This window comes from Zootermopsis nevadensis, unplaced genomic scaffold, assembly GCF_977971745.1.
Source record: "Zootermopsis nevadensis isolate Lab colony 2312 unplaced genomic scaffold, Znev_1.0 Znev_ptg000017l, whole genome shotgun sequence".
NCBI lineage: Eukaryota > Metazoa > Arthropoda > Insecta > Blattodea > Termopsidae > Zootermopsis > Zootermopsis nevadensis.
The window spans coordinates 9,835,597-9,855,371 of record NW_028259149.1 but is presented as its reverse complement, the minus strand read 5'-3'; the positions used below and the strand labels follow the sequence as shown (position 1 = coordinate 9,855,371).

Below are 19,775 nucleotides of genomic sequence, written 5' to 3'. Positions count from 1 at the left end.
AAATGATGCCCATGTAAATTGAAACAGGCCTGCATATCAACCAGTGAAGGGATATCGCTTAAATTATTATTTTAAGATATGACAGTCGGTTAAGTTGCTTGATGACCAGAGTTCGATTTGCTGCAGAGGCGTCAATTTATTTCCCCATACTTCTGTGTTCAGATCGAGGTTCTTGTTCTGACCCAGCCTCGTATCCAATAGGTACCAACCAGACTTCTTATACAGGGATGACGTGGTCGAAGCGTAAAACTGCCCTTTCACATCCACCTAGTGCAGGGGTTTAGAATGTGTTGGCGTATGCTTCTGTGTCCCTTATATGCCTAAATGACTTAGTGATTAGACACCTTTTACCTTTTAATAACTATGTCGTAGGGCAATCTAAAATGCAACAAGACTTTCATTGAAATACGAACTGTTAATGCCGTGAAAGGGAAGGCGGACGACAGATGTTTCTCTTTGCTGCCAGCCTTTCACTCTCCCTGTTAAATTGCGTAGCGGTTAAATGAGTGACAAGTGACTAGTTGGTTACATTCTCTCAGTCATTTCTGATGGTTTTCTTGAGTTGCCACTACGCAGTTCCTAAATAGCCTCTTTCCTCCGCCATCCAGTTAATAAACTCCGTCTTGCAGTGTTCACTCCTAACACTTGATATTTGGCTGGTTTATAGAACTTTAAACTTCATAACCACGTTTACAAAATCCCCCGAAGTACACAGTCTGCCACCGCGTTTCTTAAACACCCATTTTAATGTAATGAGTTTGTCGAAAACAAGGTTTACCACGTGGAATCTTCCGTAGAGGTTCTCCGCCAAAACTGTACAGAATGTCCCATGAGCCCTAGGCCTTAGAACTATGTTATTTCTAAAAAAATAGAAAAATATAAAGAGTGAAAAGTTGTTTCTAAGCTCAAACATTAACATTCTTTACCTAGGACGAGCCATTACGGTATTACTACACTCTTTACATTCTCTATAGTAAAAAATCCTGGATGCTGTCAGCAAAAGTGGGAAGTCTTCTCATAGTAAGAGTGATGCAGCAGTGAACTAGACGCAGTTCCTGCAGGCATGAAACACGAAGTGAACGAAGCCGGGAAAACCGTAACGACTAGCGACTTATCATGTCTTCTTGTCTTTGTCGATGACTTGCTACGGATTCCTTCAGGAGCAGAGGCTTTCCCTTCGTCTCATCGTGTCCAGGGCGACTTTGGGCCCACTCAACCCCTCATCCGACAGGTTCTGAGAAGAGCACCTTACCTACACGGTAAAGTGTCCGTCTACTGCCGAGGTTATGGGCTTCCTCAGCGCTTTTGTCTCAACTATCCTCAGTGTGTTCTGTCCTTAGCCATGTATAATTTTTCCAAATCAAAACGTTGACTTTGAACTTTTTGACAGACACGAGGAAGGAACCTAACTTTGCATTTTATTTAGATTAGTCCGTGAGAACCTTCTGAGCCAAACATTTTCAATCCCGCCCCCCGCCGCCACCCCCGGTAAAAGTTGCAGTGTCTCTTTGTCTCTGTACTCTCTTCACATTTATCCTCTGTCTCTCGTCTGTCTCCCAACTATACTTTTTCGTTGGAGTTTGATCAGTTTAGTGTTGCATCCTCTCATTTGATTGATCTCAGCTGAAATAGGATCTGTGATCCTAATCACCGTTGTTTCCTTTGTGAATAGTATACTGTATTTTCATCTCCACAGAACTTATTTTGAAACTTTGGACTCGCATCGGGTTGATGAGATATCGTGTCATATTGCTGTGGTTAATAGATAGGTGTGGTCTTTGGATCAGATATCAGGACCATTATGTAATGTCCACACACTGCATTCATGTACTGATATTTATCGTTACTTAATCGAATGACCTGGATTCCCAACAGAAATCACGCCTCCGATACATGTTTTTCTGACCTTGAATGTGGTCCGGTTTGCTGAACAACTCAGTTGGGTGTCTCAAGCTGCGAGCGCATGAGGGTGGGCCGTACATGGAACAAATATTGTTACCACTCAGATTTGTTATTAGGAGAGTAAGTTTTTAGTTTTTCTTCGTGTAAACTGTCTGGACGTTTCCTTTTGACAGCCGTTTTGGATAGGGTTATCAGGTTATCAGAAGGACTCTGGCAAGAGTTCCAGCCTTGGTCTCCAGAGTTGGATGGAGTTTTCTAAATCCTTATTATGACAAGCAGTAGGACTCCTTGAACGGGGGATCAGGCCATCGCAAGGCTTGTGCCTTCGAAGGACGACAGAAAAACGCAGATCAACATCCTACACGCAGAACGTGACCCGGTGTGTTTCAAATCAGCCATTCCAGTGTTCAGGTTATCTAAATCACGTATGCCCTAACTGTGTGTTCTTTGTTGTTGTTATTGTTGGATAAGGAGGCGCTTGTTGACGAATAGGGACCAGCCGGCGCAAATCTTATCCCAGGGATGAGGAGAAGATGTTTCCTTCTCCAGTCATTGATGCCCACCCCAGATCATTACTGTTGTTGTTGGCTGAAGCGTGCAAAATGGAGAATTGTAGATTTTACAAAATGTATAATAGGATATAATTCTGTCTTCTTCTCTCAGTTTCCTTGTTTCTCGATTTCTTTCTGTCTTTTTGTTATCCCTTCTGTCTCCCCCCCCCTCTCTCCCAACCCAAAAAATAACTACGCTACTGCGTTAGCCTGCTGTCTTCAGGCACCAGGGGTTTAGATGTTGCTACCGCAGGTCATCCAATAGCTGTCACATGGCTAAGGTGTGGCGACTATACTACGACTGGGACCACACCCGTCATGCTGAGTGTTGGCGGCCTTCAACTTCGCTTATTTACATCAATCTTGCCGTACCGGATCTTGCCCGTAATATTTTGATATTGTCGCGACATTTGTAGGATCGCCGTGGTGTATAGGCAACCTAGCCGATTTGAAAGCCAGGCGGTTGAAAGGATTAGGCGAATACCACGACACAAAATAACACGGACGTGCTTTTTTGAAGCTGAACCCCATGTTTATTCAGCGAACATCAACGTTTAATCCAGTGCCGCTGACTGGTTCCTGTATCTCCTGGCAAAACGTACCGAACAGGTATTAACCATCTCTGACTGTCCCTGCTACTTTCCAGTTAAATACAGAGGGGCCCAAAAAAATATATACACACTTCAACAAAACAAAAACCCGTATAAAAACTTTAATACTAAATTTATACAGACGTCAAGGGATGACTATAAGTCATGTTGTGTATAAATTTTTTGGGCCCCTCAGTATATACTCTTTAGAGGACAAACGAGAGACAGAGATGTAACACTTCGGCTTTAGGTGTGAACCGCGTCGAATATTGAGTATTAACTCGCGTTTCGACAAACATTGCAGTTGCCGCCTTCAGGATGGCTGTGTAATGGGGCGAGTTTTGGAAAAGATAGTAGAAGATTTGGTGCAAAGTATACAATCATGGGAACAAATGAAATAAACTTTATTCCGGAGAGAGAAAGAGCATCAGTTTGTTAGAAGACTCCCACGCTTTGCCAGCTCGTCCTTCTGACAAGGGTAGAATGAAGTGAAGACGTTAGGTTGGTAGAAAGTAGTCGCTTGAGACATTTTTATTTTCTGATTAGTTTATGGAATGACTGAACAAGGCCTCAGGATCCGGAATGGCTCGGTCAGAAAAGTGCCTGACTTCGCAGTGGACGACTGAGGTTCAATCTTCGATAGGGGCAAGGATCTTTCTTCTGTCCTCTGCGCGGCTCTGGGGCCCACCCAGCCTGCTATCTAATGGGTAACGGGGATCCCTTCCCCGGAGAAGGCGAGGGCGGAGAGTGACTCTGATCACTCACCCCTGTCTAGTGCCGATTTCAAGAACTATTAAGAGCTATAATTCCCCACAAGCGCCTCAATGGCGTGAAATGGGGCAATGTACTTTTTGGGGGGACAAGAACTGTCCAAGTTTTTTAAATGAGGCTCTTTTCTTAAAAAACATACTTTTTTTTATAAATGTGCGTATCTTTATGACATCTAGGAACATTTTCATCTTTATTCTGAGGACCAAGTAAAACCCATAAATATGCTCTGTGAGTAACACTCAGGGATGTGAAAGAAACAGTCGCCAGGTACGGCTCTGAAAAAGTTACCGAAAATTCCTCTGTGTGTGCGTGTGTCGGTGTGTCCACGTGTCTGTTATGTTCGTAATCACGTATGTTTCTTTAAAGCACTCGTATAAACTGTAATTTCAAGTTCGCTGTGAGAGTGCTTGTACTTCAAACGCAGTCTGAAAATTATCAACACGAGATGTGAGACAAACAATAATATCGCTACAGTTCATGTTTCTTGAACTTCATTCTGAATTCCAATGGCCACGCAACACCTCACCCCCGCCCCATCACTCACTTGTGTATGTATGTATGCATGTGTGTACGTACAACAAGTGCGCGCGTGCGCAAATACCTCTTGTTATAATAGTCACTACGAGGTTCGAAATGCTGCCAGTAGATGGCAGAAATTCATAACCCCTATTTTAATTATCCTCGCTAGGACGTCTAGATCTCGATTGTTCTACCAGTAGATGGGGATGCAGATGCAGTGTATCAAAGCAAATTCATTCATCTGACAAAGTACAGGTTGATCGAAAAGTCATGCAATCCATTGCTGACACATTTTGTTTGCAGCAGTTAGTAAAATTTTAATATGGGTTGCGTGACTTCTTGATAATCTGTATGTTGTTGTAAGTTCAAGCCACTTGCTGGTTAGGCTACCACATTGTAAACGTCGTTTTAGGGGAGGGGGGCGTTTCTTGTTCTTCAAACTCTGTGAACTTTAATTCACAACAGTTTTCTTAGATCTGCCCATGACTTTTTGAGGACGCCTTAAATATTTTCTTCCCTTTTTAAACTATATTTCCCTGGACTTGGATAGTGCTACATACTCCAGTTGATGTAAGCCTCTGGTACTACTTCGGCTCTCCCTAGTCGTTTTAAGCTTCCTTCTGACACTCCTAGACAATTTGGTCTTTGCCAGATGAAGCCTGCCTACTTTGGAGGCTACATGTAGGTCACCTTTGTTCACAGGTTCACCAGAATTGCTGGCTCCCAGGAAGGTGACCTGCCTCAGTCGTCTTTTTAGCATTCCCAAGTTGGCTGATACTCTCAGCTCCCCAAGATAGCATGCCAGAACTGTTGGGTCGCTGCTTAAAGGAAGCAACTTTCAGATGAGGCTCTGTGTTAGGGAGTGCCTGTCATATCATATGGTTCCTCCTGTCTGTCTACACATATTTGCCACATATGTGGTAACTAACTTTGGCAATCTTTGTAGGCACTCTCATATCATTTTATATTGGCAAATTACTGTTCTTGATTGATTGATACTGGGGTCATGTCTGTGAACAGCTAGAGGTCAGACAGTATTAAGTCAGGGGAGTGAAATGGTTAGATAGCACTTCAATTGCGTTGTCTACGAGAGAAGAAAATTTATAACACAGAAAAACAGTCTTCAGACCACAGCCCCTTCACACTGTGATTTACAGTCAAGGTTTATTGAGACCTACTCTGGGAACCTGAAAGTGTAGTCACCGTGTGTGATAATATTTCCAAGTCTAGAAGGAGAAATTTTGTAACAGCAATAGAACTCATTTTTGGGGTGCACATTGTTCATCACTCAATAAATAATAGAAAATATAATGTTCACTTTGTATAAATCCAGAGGGGAAGCTTCTGCAGATGGGATTTAAACCTCAATTCTTAATCTGAACAGGCACACTTCTAAGATGGCTGTTTTCTGCGTTGTAGCATCATGTAGTCTGGTAGAAGTTTACCGACGTTTCAGAGGTCTTTGCTGCCCCCATCATTGGGGCCCTGGTGGTAGAAGTAACAAGGCCCTCTGAAGCATTGGTAATCTTCTAGCAAATTACATGGTGCTATACTCTAGAAGGCAGCTGTCTTTGTACTCACTGCCATGAGAATCTCAAAAGTCCTACTCAGATGCATTTCTTTTAGTTTGTAGAAGTAATGAACTGACCTGAATATTCTGACATCATATGTGCCTTATGTAGTATGGTTTTTCAATCACAATTAAAAATACATGTCAAATTTAAAATATGGCAAAATTAACGCTGGAATTCATATGCATTCAAGTAAAGTTTAAAAATGTATATTTACATCCACACAACATGCAGCTCATTTTATGGTATATTTATGTTCACATGACATGCCGCTCATTTTAATTTAACTAACTCCACAGAGCAGAATCCTCCTTGAAGAGGTAATGACTCAGGTGATTAACAAAATTCGTTAACACTTACAGAATCCAAAAGTTCATTACGTAAGCTCTGAGCTGGATGTTCCCTCATTTCAGGTTATCCAATTAAAATTTTGTATACATTTATAATATTACCAATTAGTGCTACATGTTTCATCAATTACACATTGCTTGATTGGGAACTCTAATATCTGATAAAGAGTACAAATTTTAAAACTCCACAATTCAAATCTTTTTGTCCTCCTATCTGCTATCTGAAAATATAAACATTAAAATATACAAAACTATAATTCTATCTGCCATTTTGTATGGTTATGAAACCTGTTCTTTCAACATTAAGTTAACAACATAGAATAAGGGTGCTAATGAGAATATTTGGAAATAAGAGGCAGTGACAAGAATATATTGGAGAATTTCGTAATTTGTGGTCATCATCAGGTGTTTGTAGGGTGATCAAATCAAGGATGATGAGACAGTCAGGGTATGTAGCACACATGCACAGAAATGAATACAAAATTTTGGTTGAAAAGCCTGAAATAACAGTACGACTCAGAAGACCTGGGGATAGGTGGGAGGATAATATTTAAATAAACCTTAAGGAAATAGGGTTTGGGTGCATTTGGTTCTGGATAGGGACTAGTGGCAGGCTATTGTGAAAACTATAAAGAACCTTTAGGTTACATAAAGTGTGGGTAATTTCTTGACTAGCTGAGCATACTATTATCTTCATAACAAAGACGCTATTAATTACAGTCACATAATTATATTTTATTCTGTTTTTATTGCCAGCAGATGAATTGTAAAATAAAATTCTGGAATGATATTCTGGATTTTTATAAACTCAGTTTTAATCATATACACAACTCAAATAAAATACATCATTACACATTTGCACACAGTCACACATAGGACTATTAGAATTCTGACTGAATGAGAGTGGAGAGTCAAAACCTAGTATTTTGGTCAGAAAGCTGGAAGAGGATCCACTGTCCACTGAAAAACTGGAGCTGAATTGGAGGGTTTCAATCAACTGAATTTTCTTGCAAAACAAATCTGATACACATCAAACACCCATACAATTTATAACATGCAAGCGCTTACAGATTTATAAAACACAAAAGTTGAATTATGCTGGGTGTAAAATTTCCTAATTTGATATGCACAGTCGTCTCTAGTTTATCCAATCTTCTTTACAGAACACCATCTGTATGGACGCTGATAAGTTTTGATTATGCAGGAAACTTAGGTGTGTCCTCTTCAGCCTAATGTATCCTAGCAAATCTGTCACTTCTGCTAGCAACAACAGAACTCAGTGTTTGTTTACCTTACTACATCTTACATTTCTTTCTTTTCTGTGCAGAATAAATAACACGAGAAAATATTCAAATTGTACAGTGGCTAAATGTCTTGACTTTGGACAACTTAGACTTATTTATCGCATTTAGCCTATTTAATTATCGAACATCGCGCTGGAATCCGTATGTACTTTTAAAAAGCTTATTTATTTGCATGAATTGAAATGTTGAATGTAGTTAGTGTTAAAAGAATTCTGGCTAGATGCTGGCTTCTCACTGTGGAGACCAGGGTTAGTCCCAGGTCACTTTAAGTGAGATTCATGTTTGATGAAGTGGCACTGAAACAGCTTCCCTCTGAGTTCTTTAGTTTTATCCTTTAATTGTCATTCAACCACTGCTTCATACTAAAATATCAAAGCCACATGAGCAGTGAGGTAGCCCTGATCATGCGGCGCATCGTCATACCCTTGGTCCTAAATTATGGGATTCATCTACGACTCAGCACTTGGCTAACCTCAAAGTAAAGTCAATAGAGATTTTTTTTTAAATATGCTTATTGTGCTGCTGTTTATTATTGTTTCTTTGTGTCATGAAAAATAACTGAAGTCTGCATACGTCAATTCACAGTTTCATTGGTAGCCATGTTGACAGATATTGTTGATGACAGGAAGTTAATTTAATTGTTGGTTTGAATAATGAATCTGAAAGGATATATAAGAAAATGGACATTGCAGAGGGGCTCAGGAGAACTATGAAAACATCAGTCAGAAGAGCTTGCCTCTGGTGAAAGTTTTGAACCTAGGACATTCCCAATAAAAAGCAGTAGCACTGACGCACAGTTATGACACTGAGATGTGGAGATCACTGATGGCATTGTATTCAAACTGAATTTTACAGAAGTCTGGCAATTAGAGTATTATAACATTGATGTTTAGGCCTACAGCCAAATTAGGGGCCAGATGAATGGACAGACACACAGAACTCAGTAACAGGGTTTCAAAACTTGATCTCTCTTCTTTAGGAACCCTGGAAAGGTAACACATCTTTATAATTGTGAAGTCGCAAATCAAATGTTTCCTAGAGTCACAAATCGTGGGTCTTCACACTTTGTCATTTCTTAGAGGAATCTTCTCTTTCTCTGCCTCATCCTTGTCTGTAGACTTCGGTCCAGAGTTCCAAGACTGCAGCTCCCCCGTGCCAAACACACTGTACACGATGGCACCACCAGCGTACGTCGCGGCTATGATACCAAACACTTTGCGCCACTGAGTATACGTTTGCTGTGTAACAACAAAATCATTTAATGTTTTATCAGAAAGTGTTTCTTGTGCACAAACACGCAACTTTATAACACACTGAAGACTTTAGGAAATATTTCTCAACATACTTAAACAACGATATGAATGCGGCTGTTTACCTAAAGCAAACATTTTATCCTTTAAATGCTAAAAATAAGAAACAGCATTTGCAAGCAATATTTTTCTCAGTTTTAAACATTATTATTTGTATACGGTATGCGGAGTTAATCAATTATTGAAAGTTTTAAGAATTTTAAAGTGAATATTTGTTGCTTCACAGAATTAACTAATTCAGGATACTTCATAATTAGAAACTTCTTTTCATGGTATTGCTAAGGTAATTATTTCTAAGAGGTTATAATGGTCTGGACATGCTGGTTGCATGGGGAGACAAGGAATGGATACAGACATTTTGTAGGGAAATCTCTTTAAAAAAAATTTGCTTCAAGCACCATAACATTGATGGAAGTTTAACTTTAAGATGGGTCTTGGGTTGTGAGGATGTAAGATGGCTGGAAGCAGCTGTGGTCCAATGGCTTGCTTTGGTTGTGGTGGAATTAATCTTTTGGGTTCTTTTATCAGACACTTAACTGATTAGGGTGAGTACTTACATTGTCTTGTGTGAGCATTCCAACCATGAGAGACGACAGAAATCCACCAAGAGACGACAGGGTGTTTGCCATTCCGAATATGGTGCCTGCACAAAAACAAGACCTGATTACTATCGTTTTTCTTTAATTGTTTCCATGCTTCATACAAAAATATTCCACTCATAAGCATTTATTTGGTGTTTCAAAAAGATCAGTTGATGGAAATATTTCTTACCATCTCTCAACAGTTACAAACAAGATTGTAAAGACGTAACCAATTCTGGAATAAGTGTAGCAATAGATCGCAGACTATATAAAAATGTAAGTATATGTTTTCATCATAACAAGAGTTATTTATCAACTCTTACCTACTTATCTTCCTATTCGCAAAAAAAACTCGAGGAAATTATCCCTGTTTTCAATATGATTCATATAAAAACCCATAAATACAAAACGCAAATTTCCTGACTGTTAAATTAGGTGGTGCATAGATTTACCACTGTATATTAAAGGATTAATGAATGAGTCTTGTAATGTGTACATCTGTGATATGTTGCTATGCTTATGTGGACCGTGGGTTCGAATCCCACTCAAGCCATGGATGTTTGTCCGCGTTTTTCTGTGTACAGGTAGAGGCCTTGCGACGGACCGATCCCTCGTCCAAGGAGTCCTACCGAATGTCTATAGATCAAGCCAACGAGAAGTTGGGACCCGCAGTGCTCAGGCACTTGAAGAACGGGTCGTTCCCAGTATCCCCAGTATGGTATATTTTTTATGTCAGGTAGGAACAATCAGAATGCAAAGGTCCAAAGAACGGCGTATTCCAGTACGGATTACATCTTTCCAATTTGGTTTTTAATTAATGAAACAGGAAACACGATCTGGCAGACTTGCGTTACATAGGACTAGTGTTGCTATCAACTGAAAACTCTGAATGGTTGGAAAGTTGATATTGCTATAAGAAGGGGATTAAAATTAGAGCGTGGTGCAACAGTTACCTGAGAAGTTTGGGGCAATGTCGAGCCCGTTGCCAAGGTAACCCCCACACACAGCGCCATTGATAGTGAGTGCCACTGTAAAGAATGCGACAGAGGCAGCTCGGTCGCAACCCAGGAACATCTGCCCGATCATTGTCGCAGAAGGTATTGCCAGAGCTGCCAACACAATACAGTGATTAATAATGTTTTCATATTCATGTTTATTAAATCTGTTTTCCTTTCTTCTGTCTGTAACTTTATCTTTAAATCTTGTGGACGAAATGAACTTTACATGGAGGAACGTCTGTTATCGATTGTTGACAAAGCTATTTTTGAATAAGTTTCCCCTTGTATTTCTCTAACTCCTTCAGACCTAGTAAATCACTAATAGGGTATTTGTTTAACTTCAGTATTTCAGTATCATTTATTTGACTCGTGTTCTCCATTTTGTGTCGCAATCTTCTAAAAATTATTGTTAACATAGAGTTACAAATTCTGTTATTGATAGAACTAATGAAGATACAGAGACATACATTTTGCCCTATTCACCACCACAACCAGACAGACTGGGGCCAATCTAGTCGCCTAGCCAATTAATACGGGGGATACAATACACTACGATTTGGAAGCTGGCTGTGCTCCCATCTTCAGGTGAAAATTGAGGGCGGTAACTGTCTGACAGAGCACTTTGCTGTGTTCGACCGTTAATTCAGTCCTTACCGACGGCGGTGAAAAGTTTCCTCGTTGTGGTCCGAGTAAACTTCTTGGTGCGCAGGAAGTAGTCTGCCAGCGCGCTGGTCAACACCGCGAACACGTATTTGCCGAGGTACGGCATGCTGGACAGCAGCCCGTTCTGCAAAAAGATCAGATACAATCAGATCTTTGTGCAAGAAGCAGGGTGTCAGAATGTGAATTGGATTTATTCCGCGTACGAGAGTCCAGTGGTGGGCTTTATGGACACGATAATGAACCTTGGAGTAATTTCTTGATCAATCGTTTGCTGGGGTCAGTGATTTGTAAATTATGAATTTGGAGGGATGCAGGAGCAAGAGGTCACGGTAATATCCCGGCATTTGAATGGAGGGACTGAGGGAAACCATGACAAACTGTCAGCATTATCGGCCTCCCGGTAGAAGTCTGAACCCAGGGACTTCTAAATACGAAACAGAAGTGGTGATAACGAGACAACGAGACTAGATTAGAAATAGGTAAGGAAAGCGAGCAAAAAAAGAGGGACATAAAGACGGAAGAACACAGAAGTAAGAAATAGAGAGAAAGAAGAGCGAGACATGGGTGAAATGGTAACACTCAAAAGGAGGATATAAATGCAGAAAGGAGAGGAAGGCATAAGAGAAGACGAAAGTCAGGAAAGTAAAAAGAAACAAAGATGACGGAAAAGACACAGGAAAAAGAGAGAAATCAGTACCGCTTTGATATTAAAGTGCAGAATGTGTTTCATGTAGGTGGGAAGCTGGTTCACCACCGTGAAGTAGCCGAAGACACTGGCTCCGTGAGTGATGATGATGGCCCACACACACGGCGACGTCAGGATACTGAACCAAGGGACCCGGTGCGCCTGTGGATAAAGACAGACATTCATACAGTTGCTAAAAACGCCCAGCATCAGTATACAAACTAATGGTCGACATCTCAGGACAGACAAAATTTTATAACAGCGGTCTATCACTTATGTAGGACATTCCACTCTCTGAGGTGTATCTGTTTGATATGCACGATGTTTCGACAGTTGCATGTATACCCGTCTTCAGGTGTTTGGTTGTCATTATACTGACATATTCTGAGAAAAATTAAACGATCATGAATTTCATTATGCCCATCCAGCTGCTCGCATATATATATATATATATATATATATATATATATATATATTTCTTGGGGAATCCTGTGTTAACATAAATTAAAGAATAGGTAATGTGCTGTAAAACTGTGTTATGAATGGCTGTAAAAAGGCAGATGGTTCTCAGTTCAATCCACTCTGAAATACGTACGAACATTGAATCATGTAGTTTTGCTTCTATTGTGACGTATCACTAAGTTATTGATAGTTACGCTAACTTGTGATACACTGACCATTTAAATGCCATGGACCCAAGCCGTGGACTTTGACAGTCGTGACACTTTGAACTATAAGTAGTTATAAAAAGATAACTTCCCGATCTTCCCATATTACGACGTAAGATGACAATAATAACACTACAAATTTTCCATTCGTTTAAGGGAGTTCAAATTCTAAGTTGGTATTTTCCGATCATTAACGCTCTAAGGCCAGTAAACTCATAAAATATTTTAATATTTATGTCTACTTATTTTTAATTATCACTAATATTATCTAGAGATGTCGGAACATAAAATCACTTCTAACAGCTTCATGTTCAGTTTTGCACATGTGCCCAAGGTCTCCAAGTTCAGGTTTCCCGACAAGAAACTTTGGACGCACTTATAGTGTCACATGTATGCAACATGTCCCGCCAATGTAATTTTTTCATTTGATCATCTATATAATATTTATTGAAGAATGAAAATTATGAAGATTCTCACTGTGAAATTTTTTCTGCCTCTTGTTATTTCATCCCTCGTAAGTCCAACGCCTTATTCTAAAATACCCTCAATCCATGAGCAACTAAGTTCTACCACTCATACAAAAACAAGTACAATTATAATTATATCAATTAGTATTTAATCACCCCTATTCTTTTCATATCATAATGCTTAATATTATTAACCATTTGAAGCCGAAGCTCATCAAAATATTTCAGAAATCAGTCCGTACCGCAAAGAAAACATAGTATTTCAATTTGTTAAAGTTGTTTTAGAAAATAATCGCTGTTAACACCTAGAATCATATGAAACCTACAAATACAAAATACAAAGTTACTGTTTGTTAAAGCATATGAGCACGCACGCCATACCTTGCCTTGGCTGGTGGAGTCTCCGATAGCTTTTTCTATGAACTGACGTTCTTCCTCGGAGATTCGAGGGTGCTGTGCCGGGGAGTCGAACACAACGAAAAACCAGACGATGCTCCAGACCAGTCCCACAACTCCCGTGACATAGAATACAGATTCCCATCCAAGGGACGCGATCAGAAACCCGCACACTGGCATGGTGATGGCTGCCCCCAGGGAAGACGCTGGAATAAGTTAAATTTAAATTTGCTATTTGTCTAGAGTGCCCCGTGAATTTTCAGCGGGAAAAGAAACTTCCTGTAAGATTTGAGATTTTCACAGCGGTGAGTATGAAGATTTCTGTCTTCTGGGTTGTTGCGCTGTGTTGTCTGGTAGATGTTTACCAACGTTTCAGAGGTCATACTGCCTCCGTCATCAGGGCGATAGAAGATTCTGTCTTCTGGGTTGTTGCGCTGTGTAGTCTGGTAGATGTTAACAACGTTTCAGAGGTCATACTGCCTCCGTCATCAGGGCGACACTGCGGTGAGTATGAAGATTTCTGTCTTCTGGGTTTTTGCGCTGTGTAGTCTGGTCGATGTTTACCAACGTTTCTGAGGTCATACTACCTCCGTCATCAGGGCGATGAGTATGAAGATTTCTGTCTTCTGGGTTGTTGCGCTGTGTTGTCTGGTAGATGTTTACCAACGTTTCAGAGGTCATACTGCCTCCGTCATCAGGGCGCGTTGGTAAACATCGACCAGACTACACAGCGCAACAACCCAGAAGACAGAAATCTTCAAAAAACTTCCTGCTTTTCGGGGCATCCATAAACTCCTGATTTGTTGATTAATTAGGCGGTCATTAGCTACCTGGTTACTATTCAGCCAGTCATTCTGTTACCAGTTACATCACGAAGTTACAGAGTTACAATCCGTCAGGTATTTACTTGGTTGCGTGCCTACTGAGCCAGTAAATTACATAGTTACTCAGTAGCCTTGCTAGTCAGCCATTTTAATTATCATGAGAGTCGTTCAGTCATTCTCTTCCTTTTCCAGTGACTAGTTTCTCTTGAAATAGTGAGTTTTTTCTGAGCAAATGACCACGAAGTCTTACAGACAGAATTTCTGGGTCATTCAACTGGTGCTGCGTGGTAGTGCGTATTTCCGCATTCCAAAGATGCTCAGCACACGTAACAATTAGCGTGCGTATAAAGGCAATTAGGAAAGACACTGTTGACATGAACTCTTGAACTGACAGCTTGAGTCACTAGATATGACAGTAGGAATGTGGCGAATATATCTTCGGGAAGTGATACCAAATCTGTAGTCTGCTGAACACCTGCGATTAATTTCGCAATAAAATAGACCAAGAATAATGAACATTACAACGTCCAATGCCTTCCGTCAATGAACAAGTGATACTGAAGATGGCCATCTCCTGGACTGTTGCGCAGTGTAGTGTGGTAGATGTTTACAGACGTGGAGACGGTCTGTCGGAGTGATGGAGAATTAAAAGGAATTCAATTTTATGAAGTGTGTGTCGATTTTCTTGGACTGGTATTAGAATCCAAAAGCAGGAAACTCGAATATTTGCAGGATGTTTCAATATTTTCGCTCATTACATCTGTGAAGACTTTTTGTTTAAATAAGCGGAACAAATCAGAGTTAAGATTATGGATGACAGATGAACATTTTGGTACATTCTTCCGTATTGTAACGTTAACTCTTACATATAATATTGAAAACCTTATCAAGAACTGGAAGCACTAAAATGTTCTCGTTAATTTTGTGAGTACTCTCTGCATATATTTAAAACTGACTGTAGCGGTACATCTTTTGGAGCATACCGATTTTACGTCAGCGTAATATGATCTAGTTCCGGCCTGGTAAATACTCGTAATTTCTCATTGGGCCCTGATCAAGAATATGTTATAATGTTATCAGATGTTTTAAAGACTAGAAAGTGAAAGTTTTGGAATATAAAGGCGATTTGGAAATTGCACCTGAATCTTATAACAGAAACTGTAATGTGAAAGCCATCACAGCTCCGTGGCCTGCAGAAAGTATTATAATTCATATCGGATATGAGCATTGGTCTTTGATCAAGGATTTATTTTCTTTCATAAGACATGTCAATTTATGGATCTAATTTGTTTTTAAATAGTGTTGTTAAATCAGCAATTATGCAATTACCACAGTCCATATTCTTGTGCGCAGTAAACGAAGCCTACAATCTTTTTGATTTTCATATTACAGATATGTGCGCGTGAGCGACCATTACGATCAGACCACAAAAACACTTCCAATATCCTCACGTGTCCACTTACCCATCATATTGGACATGAATTTGCTGCGTTCTGTTGGCGGAATCCAACGCGCAGTCATCGGGTGAATTGACGGCCATGTGGCACCCTACAAATAAAGCAGCAAAACATCAGACTGTCACTCCAAGCCTTCTGGAAACTGTCACAGTATACTGTTTATGCAGCTAATGGATAAACAGGTTAATACAGTCCAATTCTTTGTCCGTGGCCGGTGTCAGCAGAGTGCGCAAGGAATTTCCCCCGATTTACCAACAGACAGGCGATTAAACATTTCAAGTATTTCATCTGTATACCTGATTTTCAAAAATTCAGTTCTTACCTCAAAGAAAATGCAACGCGTCTCCATTAAATAAGTTGGTCAAAGTTATTAAAGGATATAATCGTTGTTTATTCTGGGAATCATACGAAACACTGCAGCGTAAATATAAGCGGGAGTCGCCTCGGGAATCCCTAGCTTGACACATTTCCCACACATCTGAGTGTGGGAATCCCCCGTGAAGTTATCACCCAGCCAGACATCCCACCTACGCAAAGTTCGTTGGTCCCTAACAACTCTGACGTCACTGGTGCCATTTGCAAAGGTAAAAAGATCATCTTTTGTGCTGCCTATGAAAGAGCGTTCTCGGCACTACAACCCTGTTGTGGGTTTTTCGCCGCCTCCTTTTCGGAGGTTTCTTGGTCTTGGTCGTACGTGAAGCAGTGAGTGACCAGCCCACTGACTCTGCACAATTTCTACTCAATCCTAAAATCTACAGAGAGAACGCGCCATAACTTTTGTTTATCATTTCGTATCTTACCAGCATGAGTCCGAGTAGAACCCTCAGAATTACGACGGCCAAATAGTCCAGTTTGGCCGCGAGGGGCGTAAGAAGTGTAAGCACGGAGGCGCTCAGCATGGAGTAGCCGAACACACGATGTCCGCCGATTACTTCCGCCAGACGCCCGCCTGGTAGCTCTGTCATCACGTAGCCCCAGAAGAAGCATCCCAGGATCATATTCTGTTCGTATTCATCCCATTCGAATCGCATGCCATCAAAAGTCTGTTAGTAATAGAAACAAACTATAAAAGTGTTTGAATCTCTGTAACAAGAATGTGCTTGCAGAAATGTTTCCATACGCGTGTTCCACTTAATACGAAACACGTCTGGAGGTTAATATCGTCCTTATATATAAATATACAAATATACTGAATGGTTTAGATGAAATTTGGTGCTGAGGTTTCGTACTAACTCAAAAAAGAATACACATTGATGATGTAAAACTCTAGCTTTCGGGGATGAGCCGAATGTTCAGAATTATCCAGCCTTTCGACAAACATTGCAATTGCCATCTTTAGAGTGAATATGTTGATTGGGCGTTTCACATTGAAATCCAGTCGCGAAAACCTAAGGACAAGAATCAGATTGTAGCTGTTCGATAATAAAGTGATGAGGAGAATATTTGTACCTAGGAGAAAGAGAGGCAGAAGAAAATGGAAGATTCAGAAAAGTGCACAGTGAAAAATAACTTTTCACCTAGTAAACCTGTTAGGGTCGCGATATATGGCACAAGTGAACCTCGGAATGTCATCGAACACTACGTCGGAAAACCGAAGCCATTCGTTGTGACAAAGCTTAAATGCGCCAAATGTGTTGCAGAGGAGACACCAATTGGATCACTTGTACCAATCTTATAATATTGGAATTCGTCGTAGATGTTATGGTGAAGTGACCCATCATACATAAAACCATGGTTGGTGTAGGTCGATGTATGTATGTTGCTTGGTCCGAAGCGTTGTTAACTTTTGATAAGATTGTTGTCTTTGCTTACTAATTGTTTATATGTTGGACCCATAATGGCAGGAGTAAACAAACAGACTACACACAAACAGGGCTGTGAACAAAGTAAGCTGGCAATATACAAGCTTTCTGCCGGATCCACACCAGTTTCATCAGCACCCTGCGCGTTAAACCATCGTACAACATAACTCTTGGACAAGGTACCAACATGTAACAGTCAGGAAGCAAGGACGATTATATCAGTCGGTCATTCACACATACATCGAGCCACGTCGACCATGGTCGTATCCCGACAGCTGTCTTCTGCATTGTTGCGCCTTGTATTCTGGTAGAAGTTTACCTACATTTCAAAGGACCTTGTTTCCTCCATCATCAGAGCTCATCGCAAGAACCCAGAAGACAGATATCTTCAGACTCACCGCCGTGAAAACATAAAACCCTACGAAACGATGTATGATTTTGCTGTGGCCTTGAAGCATGCAATTTCGTGACGCCTACTATGCTGGGTAGTGTTGACTGTGTTAGATTTTATTATTTTCTTACTGTAATATTTCGGGTTTCAAACTTCAGCTGAGCATGCTCCTAATGTTTATAAAAATGCTGCCATGTCATTTTACCGTCCATTTTATATCATCCAAAGAACACTGTTGACGAGTAGTTTATAAAGATGTGTTTATTGCTTCTTGTTGACTAGATGTAAATGAAGGTTTAAGTTCAAATGGATCTGCTGGCTTACATTTGAAGTGTAGAGTTTCGTTTTTATCACGTCCAGTTATTGTTGCGTGCAGAATTGATATGATAAATAAGGACGGTCAGCCGTACGAGAATTGTTAGCAGAAATGTAAGAAGTGGTCTAACAGTTCAGTCAATATTGGACGTTTCGTGGGCATTGAAAGGCAGCCTTGTGCTTTATTTGCACTTTGATAAGTGCTGAAACCAGCCAACCAATCAGAAAAGAACATTATTCTGCATAGTTGTTATACTGCCGTGTAAAGGAACTCTGGTTTTCGAAATCGTAACATCGTTCCATGTCTCACTCTACGGGGAACGAAGGGAACTAAAAATCCACTTTGGAAACAACGAAATGAGAGCGATGATGTTCTTACAACTTCATGAATTCTTCAGGACTCTGCGTAGTTCGATAGTGTGAAGGGTTTCCTATGACGTCACAATGGTTCGATGTGAGACATCTTGTTTATTTACATAGCACAAATTAATGACGGAACCTGTAACGATCTGGGCCGTTAGCAGGAAATCCATCGCACACAAACGGAGTACAAATGCCACTCACTGTACCAGCTTCTCATAAAGAAAGCCGTCTCTGTCATCAACTGCTGCCAGTGAATTGTGTCGTTTCGTCTCCCTTCGTGCGTAGTTGTGTTCCCTGTTGACTACCAAGAATTTTTCTGTTCGCCTCCATCGTGTCGAGATGGGTCTGCAGTCCTCCGGTTCTCTTGTCCAGCGGCTACCGACGGAAGACGCCAAATGCGTTGAGCTAGCACTTGCTTCCAGATCAGGCAATTTGTTCGAGCAAGTTTCACACTAATACCTATAGCATGACCTCGTGAATACAAACCTCAGGCTGCTGAACGGGTGTTCCGGAGAGAAGGGTGGTGTTATCTGGGGGCAAAGAGTAGTCTGAACACTCTGTGAGGGTGGCGTTGCTGTGAGAGGTGTCTGTCTTGTTACCTGGAACCACCATGGCGACTATGGCGATTGTGAGGTTCACCCTCAGCATGTAGTTGAACATGAAGCCAAGGATGACCATGATGTTGAGTACCTGACGGCATGTTAACCGGTCTGCAACACAAGAAGGAATACAGCGGACACAATAAGTGGCCGACTGAAAAAACTAACTCCAGACCTGACTTGAACTTGTCAGTATTGTAGGTCTACATGACACAGTAGCTTTTATACCCATAAAATACGCGGCCGTGCACACGTTCCATTACAGCTTTTGTACAGAGAGCGCTTTTCTGTTGTATTTTAAGGAGTACGTACGTAATTATTTCGATGAAAACTGTTCGTATAGTGAAAACTCGTAAATTGAAAATGAAACTCCCATTAATTTCAATGTAAAACATTATTACTGGTTCCCGACTTCCCAAAAAATCATCCAGTATTGCTTTCCACATTTGTTAAAATAATGTACAGTCAGAAAATAATAACAGTGTTAATTTTTGCGATAGTTATTAGATATTTAACTGTGTAAAGCACTGTTGAAGTGTTAAAATAAAATTGTTACACTGTATAGCAGTTGTATTTAGAGTAGAAATATCACCACTCACATAAACGAATAATAAACAAATGTATTTGTTGAAATAATTATTACTGTATGTATAATAATCATATGAAATAATTTATAAGAAATCATTACAATTTTCTTT

At 40.4% G+C, this 19,775-nt stretch overlaps 2 protein-coding genes across 4 annotated transcripts in view; one reads left to right on the top strand and one right to left on the bottom strand.

The window, feature by feature from the left end:
* The window catches only part of LOC110833970 (tudor and KH domain-containing protein homolog), a 106,832-nt gene that overhangs the window by 45,148 nt on the left and 41,909 nt on the right, over positions 1-19,775 (top strand). The window lies entirely within an intron of this gene.
* The window catches only part of LOC110833971 (sialin), a 29,436-nt gene continuing 16,629 nt past the window's right edge, over positions 6,969-19,775 (bottom strand). For all 3 annotated transcript variants that reach the window (XM_022072630.1, XM_022072632.2, XM_022072631.2), the window contains 9 exons: positions 18,965-19,188; positions 16,408-16,650; positions 15,614-15,698; positions 13,312-13,532; positions 11,808-11,957; positions 11,102-11,234; positions 10,403-10,558; positions 9,426-9,511; positions 6,969-8,796 (listed from right to left, as the gene is read on the bottom strand). In XM_022072630.1, the coding sequence (XP_021928322.1) occupies positions 8,617-8,796; positions 9,426-9,511; positions 10,403-10,558; positions 11,102-11,234; positions 11,808-11,957; positions 13,312-13,532; positions 15,614-15,698; positions 16,408-16,650; positions 18,965-19,188 (1,478 nt within the window). In that variant the 3' untranslated portion in view covers positions 6,969-8,616. The remainder of the gene's footprint in view (positions 8,797-9,425; positions 9,512-10,402; positions 10,559-11,101; positions 11,235-11,807; positions 11,958-13,311; positions 13,533-15,613; positions 15,699-16,407; positions 16,651-18,964; positions 19,189-19,775) is intronic.